This window comes from Acanthisitta chloris, unplaced genomic scaffold, assembly GCF_000695815.1.
Source record: "Acanthisitta chloris isolate BGI_N310 unplaced genomic scaffold, ASM69581v1 scaffold35765, whole genome shotgun sequence".
Lineage (NCBI taxonomy): Eukaryota > Metazoa > Chordata > Aves > Passeriformes > Acanthisittidae > Acanthisitta > Acanthisitta chloris.
This window is the reverse complement of record NW_008672710.1, coordinates 47009-58697: the sequence shown is the minus strand read 5'-3', so window position 1 is coordinate 58697 and position 11689 is coordinate 47009. Positions and strand designations below refer to the sequence as shown.

Sequence of the window (11689 nt, the reverse complement as noted above, 5' to 3'; positions counted from 1 at the left end):
CTCTTCCTCCCATCCTCGTAGATCTTGAACGTCCCATCCACCTGCTTCTTCTTCTCTAGTTTCTTTTGGATTTTTGTCTTTCCCTTGGCTGTGCCATGGATGGTGGCTTGTGAGTATGGCAGAGAAGTCACCATAGACATGTGCTGGAACTTCTTGCTTAAGGTGCTACTTGAATAGCTGGAAAAGCTCATGGTATCTGAATTATCTGACATCTCCTTTCTGTACCGTTTCTCCATCCTTTGATGGTGCTTCTTCTGGAGCTTCACACAGTCCTTAATCCTCCGCTCTGCATCCTTGAAGGCCTTGTCCTTCAGTTTGCTCACCAGCTTGGGGTTGAGGCTGCTCTGCTTGGCAGCAATAGAGTCCAGGTACCGCACACACTCCATGTGCCCCTTCATGGCTGCCATGTCCAGAGGGGTGTGGTAGTCATTGTCCAGGCACCAGATGTTGGCCCCAAAGGAGATGAGGAAGGAAAGGCAGTTCAGGTGGCCGTTGGCTGCTGCCAGGTGGAGAGGGGTGTTCCCCCAGATGTCACATTTGTCTGGATCGCCCCTAGACAGCAATAAAAACAACTGGTTAGCATGTAGGCACAGCTGACAGACTGCACTGAGATATGGTCAGCTGTGCAGGGACAAACCAGCACCATGAACTGTTCATTCCTTGAAATATGAAGGTACATTCTTCTAGCCACCACAGCTTGATTTTAAGGGAGACTTTTGGAGGGGTGTGCCACTGACACGGGATCATTGTGCCTGACATGCAAGTCTGTGGCAATTCCGGTAACTTGAATTTAAGTATCAGGAGAAATACATTCCTGCATCTAACCAACTTTGGGAAGGAAGCAAGCCAGATTTTGAATAGCCCAGAACTAAGATATGGGGCTTGTTCCAGCTCTGATCTTAAGCTGCTATAAAATCTTGAATCTCAAACATCACATTAAATTCTAATCAGATTTTCAGATTCTGTGGAAAGGCATCCCAAAACACCTCTCTGTACCCTTCATCCTGTGTGGGACACCATGGGGTAACATCACTATGAAACATCCATCCTCAGCAGTGGTTTGAAACCCACCAGCTGCTGCACCTCTCCACCCACCAGCTGCTGCACCTCTCCACCCACCTGGGGAAATTTGGGTCACAAATGGCACCCTGTCAGTAGAGAGTAAGAGCAGATTTGCTGGCATCGGAGTTGTCATTGGGGTTCTGTGGGGGATTTTGCTGTATGGTGCTTGGTCTCGATTGCACAGTTTGAAGCACGTTGGTATTAGCACATCCTGAGAATCCAGTTTCAGAGAAAGTGGAGATTAGGTTTCTGCACTCCTCAAGAGCTGGACACTCACCTACTGCCTTTAGCATCTCTTCTCACACCGTGCCAGCCCCTGCCCCAGCAAGCAGCTGACAGGACACAACTACTTGCCCACATCTCCTGCCTCCCATGGCAGGACAGATACAAACCCGGGATTCAAGGGGAGTCTCTCCTGACATTCCTCTCTATTTGTGTTCCGGTGAAACAAGAGAGAGTTCACACCCCTGCTGGCACCAGCCCTCTCCCGAGCGCGTGTGCTAATGATATGCAGCCAGCAGCAGTATCTGTCAACAAGGCACTCTCCCTCCGTGCACATGGATAAGCAAAGCCTTTTATTAAGGCTCTGCAGCTCCACCACCCTCAGGAGCAACTCCTCGTGGGCAGCAGGGCTCTGGCAGAGCTCTGGCTCAGCAGATTCTGCCCATTTCTGCAGCACCCTTTCCGTGAGCTCCAAAGGAACTAAGCACTGTTCCTCCACTACGGAGACCTCAGCTCCAAGCTGTGGTGGCACCAGGAGTGCAGAAGGCAAATCACAGAATATTGGAAGTGACCTACAAGGACCATCAAGTCCAACGTGAGACCTTCAGCCTGTGTTACATAACTCCTTCCTGCTTTAGGATCTGTGTTGGCAAGAGCAGAGTGCAGCAGAGCCTAGAATCCTCTCCCAAACCCCACATGCTCTGTGCTATGGTTTGTCCTACTTTAAAGTCAGAAAACTGCTCCATAGAAAGAACACAGAGATTGCAGGAGTGGACGGACCTCTTTCACTTGTTCCTTTGCATCCTCATCACTAGTATCCACACATAAACCCCAGGAATAGCCTTGTCCAGCACCTTCACCCCTCCCCTGCAGGTAGGGACCCCACTGCCCACTTGGGACACTGCTGTCAAGGGAGCAGCAGAGCCAGAGCAGAGCCACCCAGCAGGTGTAATGCTGAGTTTGCAATCCTCAGGCTTTAAGGAAGCAGTAAAGACAGTGGTCCAGAGGTTAAGCTGGAGGTTATTTTCACCCAGAGCATGAGCTTCCTGGCTGAATTCCCTGAGAGCTGCTATGAGGTGCACTCAGCTTTCCTTGTGGGAACATCAGCAGTAGCTCCACCATGCACATGTTTTCACAATGTTTACAGAAACTTAGTGAGTACAACCTTGAGCCCACCAGCAATTTCAGCAAGTTAGTCAAAAGATTCAAAACTGTGTAAGGGTAAATGGACCTACAAACCCTGCAGGACTTCTACAGGCAGAGCCTTGGATATCTTTCACAGAAGCAGAAAAGAGCTTCAAAGATGGGTGACAGGGAGGAGAAGGGCAGGAGGTCACAGGGTTGAAAAGCTGTGAAGCCAACAAAAAGAGAAGAGGGAGCTGCCAGTACTCCAGCAATGCTGAGTTTCCAGGAGCAATAACTTCCCAGCCCTCGCCTCTACCCTCGTAGTGACATGTCCAGGCTGGGAAATGCATGGGGAGGATAAATATTTGATGAATTGCAAGAGAGGAGTAAATTATTGATGGAGTTGGATTTAAAGAGCCAGTGAAACTGGAACTGCTGGTGCTGGGACTCCAGTGTGTGAAGGGCTGTTAGTTTGTTTATGTGTGCTCTGAATGGGCACATGTGTGTCTGACATGTGTGGGCAGGTGAGCCAGGACACCACGAGGGTCCCAACATGTACATGGACTCATGATGTAGACGGTGGCTGAGCAGTGAACTCACTGAAAATAGTCTTGCTCCCCAAGCCAAATGTGTGGATGCTCAATCCATGAAGTACATCTTTATGGAGCCTGTTCTCATGCCTGTCTGGTTCAGGGGGCAGAGGGCAAAGCCAGGGTGGTCTTGGGGGATTCATATTTGAAGGTCTGCTTTCCTCAGAGAGTGAGTGAGGGGGAAAAGAGCATCAAAACTAGCTTTCCCTGGACATTTCCACTGGCTAGAAACAAGACTACTAGAGCAAAATTAGACATCTCAGGCCCTTTGCTCTATAAATATCTGCCGCAGGCGCTAAAAATGCATCAGAAGGAAAGAAGAATGGTGACTTGCAAAGTAGATATGTTTGATCCAGCTCAGATAATAAACATGAGGCCCTCCCTCTGGCAGGTGTCTGTCTGAGCAAAACCTCACCTCCGGGGTGCTGCACATGAGGAGATGCTGACTGCAGGGTCCACTAAGTGGGAACGTATTTTAATAACAGGTGTAAAGTGCAGCACTTCTCGACTTCAAAGCATTTTCGAGTGCTGAGTCAACTCCTGTAATAATCATTATTAAAAACACTATTAATTGGGCGCCTTAGGTGGACGTGTACATCTCCTGAGTCACTGCGTTTGCACCATGAGATGCACACTCACTCCCTTCCTGCTGGTTTTTCCCCTCCACTTCTCCCATAGGATCCCAATTAGCTGGGGAATCCAGCAGCTCTTACATGTGTTCTTCCCTGGTTGCGTGTGTGAAGTTCCTCCGATAGCAAGGGGCTGGCTCACCCCTTGGCTCATGGCTGTGCGTGAAGGATCAGGCCCTCAGACCAGGAGCCAGCTGGGTGCAGAGTGTCTCTGGGTCCCATAAAATGTTTTTGGAAAAAGAGGGGAAAAAATAATTTATGGCTTGAGGAATAATCCTCACTAGTTTCAGCATAGCCAGTCAGGGCAATGACCCAAGCAAAGCCTAGAAATGAGCAGAAAAGATTACTTTCTGGACCCAGAGCAGAGCTTTGGGTCCTGTATCCCAAGTTTTGCCCAGGTGGTGGTCGCTCAAGGATTCAGCTCTTCTCCAAGATCTTATCCCCCAAAACCCAGCACTGATCCTGTAGATGAAGGTCATCTCAGGGCTCTCTGTCTCTTTTTCCAGCCAAGAGCCAGGCTGGCAGTTACTGTGCCCTCTGATTGTTAGTGCTGTGGTAGTGCCTGGGGGCACATCTACTGGCTCCTCACCTCACCATGCCCAGGTCTCACCCTGTCTCCCAGCAGACAGCTCAGGTGCCGGAAGCGATGAAGCTGCAAGAGCACTCCACCCTGCTCCTTCACCTTCCTGGCAGGTCATTACCCCGGGGAAGGTCCCCACCAACACGGCCACGCTGCTCCTGGCTCCCACGCAGCCGCCAGCCCTGTGGCATGCAGAGCATGCACATCACCTCCACGTGCCTTGCTGCAACCTCCACTGCAACCCTGCCCCAGCCAGGCTGACGTGATGCCCTCAAGCAGGGCTGGCTGATGTCAGGAGCCATCGTCACCCCCAAACCACTGCTGAGCCACTCGTACCCCTCTGCCACTGACATGCAAAGCATCCATGACCCCTGTTTTTGTAAGAAGGGAAACTGAAGGAACACCTCTGCAAAGGAATGCTGGGTGACAGAGCGTGGGCCTACAGATACATCCTCACCTCTCCTGTGGTCCACTCCTGGCTGTTCCCCACCAAGGTCCCCAGACCTGCAGCTAACTGGAGTTGGACTGGTGCCTGCCACTGCCACAGCAGTTCATAATGAACCACGCTGAAGAATTACTGCCTCTGAAAAGCTGCAGTGCTAAATGCCAGCCAGCCTGCCTCTTCCCAGCCATCTTGTTAATTGAGTTTGTTTCCCTCACTGGAGACCAGCCAGCAGGAAGAAAAAGGCTTTTTGTGTGGCAAACAAGAAGGATGAGCCACTGCTGATCCCTCCATCCCACACCCTCCCTCCATCCTCTTGCAAAGGGGGCACAGAGGCACGGACAGATCACCAGCTGGTACAGACAGAGCAATACGCCTGTTTCATTACCTCTTCGCTGTGGGCTGAGATGACAAACTTTCCTCAAGGATCTACCAATGGGTTTATTAGACTTTCTTTTCCACTCTCCATTTCAGCTCAACACCACAATCTGCTGAACACAGCCCATGGATGAGGCTCCTTCATTGATGGCAGAGCCTAGATAACCCCAAGTGTCCATCAGCCTGGCCTGCAGTGGGGCACAACCATCAGAGCCATGATTTTGGCCCCAGCAGCCCCCTCTCACAGCACTGCCTTCTCAGGGTGCTTCTGGCCACCCTCACTAGGACATTTCGTAACAGCCTTGTGCTCCTTGCTGCCCCAGGACTCCCCTATCAACCCCTGTGCTTTGACATCCCCCTGGAACCCAGCTGGACACTAATCAGACCCTGAAAGTTGCTTCTCACCCCATCCATGCATGGGACCAGACCAGCCATGAAGCCTCTGCTCCCCCAGGCACAATTTCTCCTCTGTGGCACCCCTGTCCCCAGGCTAGGGTTCTCCTGCCTCTCAGACCCAAATCTCCAGGGATGTGCCTGCCTCCATGCCCAGTGCTTTGCTGGTCTCTGTGTGGCCCTGAGCAAGGATCTGACACACAGAGATGAACGCATGGACACAAACACATCCTGCAGTCCCACAGACGCACACTTGGCTCCACCATCCATCATGTAAAGGGCACTGGGCATTTGCCAGGCTATTTTCCTTGTCAGGGCGAAATGTATATTAGGCTGTTAATTAAACAGTAGCCAAGCTACACTCGAACACGATTGAGCCCACAGGGACCAATGTGAATCTATAAAGGGTCCCTCCATGGAAAAGCAGCCCTTGGGCTTTGTGGAAGAGGCAGAAACTGCTGGTGTGGATGGGGGGTGGCAGGGCAGGCAGTGGTGCTACAGGGTGCCCTGTGATGGAGGTGGGCAATATAAGGAGATACAGTGATATAAAGATATTATAGAGTCAGCCTGAAAGGCTCTGTCTTTCTGGAGGGGTGTTCATCTACAGCATGAGCCTTTCAGACTGACCTTTGGCCAGCAATTTAGAAACAATTTTTGACTTCAGGGTTTCATCCCCAGGGTTCTCCTGCCCTTGTCTCTCTGGCCCTGGGTGGTGATTTCCCTCCCAGTAGAAGCTCAGGGCAGGTTTCTGCTGGGCACAATCTCTCCTGGGAGTAGGTAGTATATCACACAGCCCCCACCCAGGGAAGCATCATGGGCCTCAGCCCAGGAGCATCTCTGGATGTTCCACTCGGAGCCACATCTTGTTCTTTCTCTTTTGAACTTTGAAATCGTCTTTTCCTGACCACATTCCTATTGTGTCAGGCACTCAAGGACTTTTCTGTACACAGACTTTCTGACCCCAGCATGTGAAACAAAATGCTTTGCAATGGAAGAACAGCTCTGCCTCTAAGTGCAGTTGGGGAGCTGGCTGAGGGCTTTGCACAGCCAAACCAACGTTTCAGGAGATGCCAAGAGACCAGAAACAGGCACAGTAAAGATGTGGCTGATCAGGTACAAGAGCTGCTAACAAAGCGCAGGGTGGACGCAGAAAATCCCTGCTTGGGACCTGACAGCTGAGCCCTGACCCAACATAGAGAAGCAAAGCCCTTGCAAGGAGGCATGATGTACATCCAGGCTGCCCAACTCAGCACTATTCCTCAATATTAGGAAGACAAATCAAAATCAGCACTGTCACCAATCTCTCAGCAGAAGGCAGAGGCCACCCCAGCTGGGATATCTTTAGGTGAGGTGCTCAAAATAGCTATAGGAGGGGAAAGGAGCATTGGCACATGCACCCTAGGATGTTGCTAAGAACAGAAGAGCCATGTGTGGCTCAAGAGCAGTTGACCTAAAACCAAGGTGTACATCCCTTCAGTCTGACACATCCACACTTATGGAGCTAGAGACCCTCAGATTCCACAGCCCAGGGTGAGGTACCATGAGACACACCAGAACTGAGCAGCCCCTGTGAGGGAGACTGGGCTTAAAGAAATCTGCTCTTGGGAAACCTGCTCCCGAATTTTCTGGGTGCCAGGTGCATGATAAACTCTCTGGGGGTCACACTGAGACCTCACTTTGGGTAAAACAGACAAGTGTCACCCACTGCCAGCTGGCACTGCACACATCTCAGTCTGAGACAGAAGGGACAGCTATTCTCTCTGCCCTCTCATTTAAAAGAGCTTTTTTAATGGCACCACCCCAATGTGCTTGTTTTTACAGGACCTGACTCAGAACCACGAAGCACTTAGAAGGAGGAACCCATCCCCCTCAGGGTCTGCAAGCAGGACTGGGGGCAGGAGCAGTTATAGGGCCAGAGGATCTGGAAAAACCACAGAGCAGCTCTCAGGAGCATTGGATTAGACCCAGAGCACCACAAGCAGATTGAAATAACGGGGAGGAGGACAGGAGCAGGGGTGTTATGGATGTTTCGTGGGGCACACTGACCTGTGAGCAGGGAAGGGGGAGAGATGGGGTCCCAACTACTCCATCCCCCAGACCAGCACGGTACACCTGCCAACACTCACCCTCTGCTGACGATGAGGCGCAGAGCGTCCAGGTTGCCGTGGTAGGCAGCCCATAGGGTCGGGGTCATGCCATCCTCATCTGGCGAGTTTAGGTCCTTCTTGGTGGCTTCCTTCAGCAGGTCCAGGTAGCCGTCCCGGGCAGCTCGGTGGTACTGGTCATTCATGGTGCGGAGTGGTCCCCGGGCGAGCGCATGGGTGCCCAGGGGGATTCAGAGGATGCGCATGGATGTGGGGCAGGCGGAGCTGCCGGATGGGCCCCGCTCGCCTCGCTCAGCTCCGCCGTGCAGGACACCTGAGAAGTCCTGGCAGGGGAGGCAGGAGCTGTTCCAAGCCCAGCCAGGCTCTACAGCGCTTCCCCTGGGTCCTAAGCATCCTCTGTCCCCGGCGACTCCTCGCAACACGCAGCAGCTCCACGGCACATTAAAAGCCCCAATTAAGCAGCATCACTGTGTCGGGCTCAGCTGAGAACTGCGGGCACAGGGTCACACAGTGACAGCTTGTCAGGGCTGCTTGTCCCCAGAGCAGAGCAGGCTGCCAGGAAGGCTCACGGGGTGTATCCTTCTCAATACCTCTGCACCCCCTTCTCACAGCTGCCCCATCTCGAGCGAGGGGCAGCAGCAGCCGCACAAAGCCACAAGGGCCAAAGGAGCATCAGCCCCCACTGCCTCCACTCAGAGCAGGGCAGCAGAGAGGATCTGGATGGATAATCCTGTTCGTGCAGTGTTGGCTGAGAGCAGTTAGGTGACTTATTTCAAAGCAAGACTGGGGGTGTTCACAGCTCAGCTTTCCCTGGTTAAAAAAAAAAAAAAAGGAAGACAGCAGCAGACCTAGTCACCATGCCTGTCCCCCTTCTACCCTGCCTGTGCCCACAGAATTCTGCTTTCCAGGGAATTGCACAATAAACTGCACAATGGGAATCCTTGATAAACCAAAGTAACTAGTATAGGTTGGAAAAATCCCATTCCTCACCCCTTTTCCTGCTCTGGAGACCAAAAAGAGCCCCAAACCCACTCCTGTCTGTAGCTCAGTGCTACTGCTACGATGTGCACAAGGCGCAGTTTCTGTCTCCGGTGTCTTTTACGCTGACAGAATTCCTGGCTGGGTGAGACCCTCGGGCAGCTGGACAGCGCCAGGCGATGCTTCCAGCACGGTATTCCCGGGCCCCGGGCACCCTCTGCTGTCAGGAAAGGTGGAGCCAAGTCTGGATGTTGACCAAAGCACCCAACACTTTGCACCCAACGGTGAATCGGTGAATTGTATCCCCTGGGACATGTTCTCATGGAGGAGGAATTTCCTGCTCCTCTCTTGCTCGTTTTGCTTGTCATATCCTGGCTCTGGGAACAATCTCCAGGGCTGGATCCTGTGTTTGTCACCGTGGCCCTGGGACAGGCAAGGGGTTTGGAGAGGGTGAAGGCAGAGCCATCAGATGGGTGAGAAAGGGAGGAAGAGTGAAAAAAATGGGATGAAAATGAAATACAGCAGCAGAGAGGGTTGGGAGGTAATGAGCAGAGGGGAAATAAAACAGGGAGAATTGCAGCTTATTTTTGTTAGCAAAGAAACAGCCTAAGACAACAGGGTGGCCCTAAAGCATTGCCAGGTGCACCCACACAAACTGCAGTGATTAACCTCTGGGTGATGGATATGGAGTCACCTGCCTGGGGACACCTGTAAGTGCACCAGAGTCAGAGTCTGCTCACCTCAGCAGGTTCATTTGCACCTACTCAGCCTCCCTGGGCAAGTCCTGATGGATGCAGTAGGCACAGAGGCATTTTGTAGCTGGGATCCTTCCAGGTGAAAAGCAGCGCAGTAATGTCTGCAATTCATTACCAAGGTTATTTAATGATTCTTGTATTATTACTAATTAAGTTTGTTACACTGTGCTGTGGCTGCCAGGGGGACTGGGAGCATTGCCCGAGGCAGTAAACACTCTTTGCTCTGTTGTTGGCTGTTAAGGACAAAAGAGGTGCATTTAGCCCGAGGAGCCTCTGAGCCTTTGCCTTCTGCAAAACATCATCATTATCAGCTCAGATGTACTGCATCGGAGTCTGGGCTTCCCCTGGGAAAGAATACAGACTGAGAAAAGATCAACCACTCACCCCAGAGAGCCCCAGAGGATCAGCAGAGGTCAGGCAGAGCAGACCCAGTGCTGCAGGTGGCAGCACAGGAGAGACACATGGACATCTCCCTGGGCTGTACAGTGGATCCTGAGCTCTCCTTCGCCATCCCACGGAGTGCAGTTGGCTGTGCAGTGCTGCAAGAAGGAGCAGGGTGGTGAGCAGGCAGGAATGGGATTGAGAAAACTCACTGTGAACAGCCCTGTCTCAGTGCTTGCCCTGGAGGGGGAAGGTGGCAGAGACATCTCCAAAGAAGGTATCCTCAAGGACTAAAACTTGTCCCCATCCACTCAGAACAGGTCTCCCAGTCTCCCCCACGAAACATACAGCTGGGGTGAAAGAGACCTTGAGCAGAAGCTCACACCTCACCTGGCAAAAGCTGGAATCCCATTTGTGCTGTGGTTTGTAACATGACTTTCTCCTTGGAAGGAGAGGAGTTAACCTCCCAAGGCCCAAAGAAAGGTGATCCCACCCTAAAAAAGCAAAGGCAGTTCATCAGCAAAGGAGAACATAAATTCCAGTCCCCAAATCTTACCCTGCTCTAGTGCTAAGCCTTCCTCGTTGTTGCCACCATGAGTGGGAAAGAACTGAGTTACACTTGGCACTGAACAGATGCAAATTTCTTCCTTTTTCGTAAAAGTGTTCCAGGCATAGAGAGCACTGATTTGAATAGCACAGGGCGAGGCACAATGTTTACTGTGCTCAGTTAAGCAGAAAGCCAAGCACAAAATCATCAGCAAAGATAAGATCATCATCTAAACCATCTTCTCTCAAGGGAAGACATCTCATACTCATAGGGAGATGGTTTGATGGGATGGCTTTGCTCTCTGGTGACCATGACCCCACGACTGAGCGGTGCATGCCAAGCTTAGCAGTGTTGTCACCTCATGCCCTTGCCAGGTAAATAACCCTTATCTCCTCATCTCTCTCCAGCTCCCCCAAAATCAGCTATTGCACAAAATGGATCACATGAGTTTCTCTGAGAAGCTCATGAAGCCCTGCAGTCAGCTCCAGACATGGTATAAATCACAGAGACATCCCAACGGGTGTAAATTTTTCGACTGACCAAGCTGCAACAACAGGAAAACTCAGCCTGACAAGAGCAGAGATTTGGATCCCAGGCAGCACACCAGGTTGGTGAAATGGCTTTGTTTGGATGGTTAATTCACTGTTTCAGGCATTTAATTGAGACTCAATGAAATCCCAAGCTTGGCACAGGCAAGGGGCTTTAGAGGGTGTGACATGGTGTGACATCAGAGAGAGCTCACACCCTTCCTGCAGGAGCTGGGACAAACCATGATGTGATGGTTCAAAGATTCCCAGGGGTTTCTTACCTTTTGGTGGCCTGCTCTTCATCCAGGAAGTATGACAGTTTCTGGGAATGTCTGGTGTTTGACATGTAGAAATCAAACTACATTGGCCACTTGCCCCAGGATATTTGATCCTGCAAGTGCTTTTTGGTGCCTTTCCAATATCTTACATCAATAGACACATAAATGTTATGTAACTAATTATACACGCTTTGTTAAACTGACCTGGGATCTCTCTGGGTAAAATTTTTTAAACAAGAACTCAGCCTTCAGGGAACCAGGAAAAGAAAGGTGGAAAATGAGCTCATCCCTCTTCTTGTGCTCCCTGTCTCAGCCTTCCCCATTCCTCTCCTCCTCATCACGTGTCCTTTTTTGGTCCAGCCCTGGACTGTTGCAAATGAAGTGACACCTCTCATTCATGGGACTCTCCTCCCAACAGCATTTGACCCTCAGCTAGAGCACTGGCTGAACCATGACCGAAGAGCCCAGGCGGAAGGACAGCGAGATTGGACACGCCAACTCCAGCATGGGCTGCGGACACAAGGATGACAAAGCCAGCCTGGCTTCTCACCAGAGACCATCTTTCAGCCACCATTCCCCCTCCACTCCTGCCTCCAAGGAAGTGTGGAAGAAGGGTGGCCGCATGTTCTCCATCCTCCTGGCTGTGCACTTGGCCCTGCTGGCCTGCACACTGGTGAGCAGTGGGGCTTTTGAAAAG

The 11689-nt window shown here is 51.5% G+C and overlaps 2 protein-coding genes across 2 annotated transcripts in view; one reads left to right on the top strand and one right to left on the bottom strand.

The window, feature by feature from the left end:
- The window catches only part of USH1G (Usher syndrome 1G (autosomal recessive)), an 8399-nt gene extending 688 nt beyond the window's left edge, over positions 1-7711 (bottom strand). Inside the window, exons 1-2 of the mRNA XM_009074629.1 lie at positions 7548-7711; positions 1-552 (exon numbers count right to left, since the gene is read on the bottom strand). The exon at positions 1-552 is cut by the window's left edge and continues 688 nt beyond it. Of these exons, the coding sequence (XP_009072877.1) occupies positions 1-552; positions 7548-7711 (716 nt within the window). The remainder of the gene's footprint in view (positions 553-7547) is intronic.
- A 3732-nt stretch (positions 7712-11443) lies between these two features.
- OTOP2 (otopetrin 2) overlaps positions 11444-11689 on the top strand; it is a 4684-nt gene continuing 4438 nt past the window's right edge. The window contains exon 1 of the mRNA XM_009074628.1: positions 11444-11689. This exon is cut by the window's right edge and continues 136 nt beyond it. Within this exon, the coding sequence (XP_009072876.1) occupies positions 11444-11689 (246 nt within the window).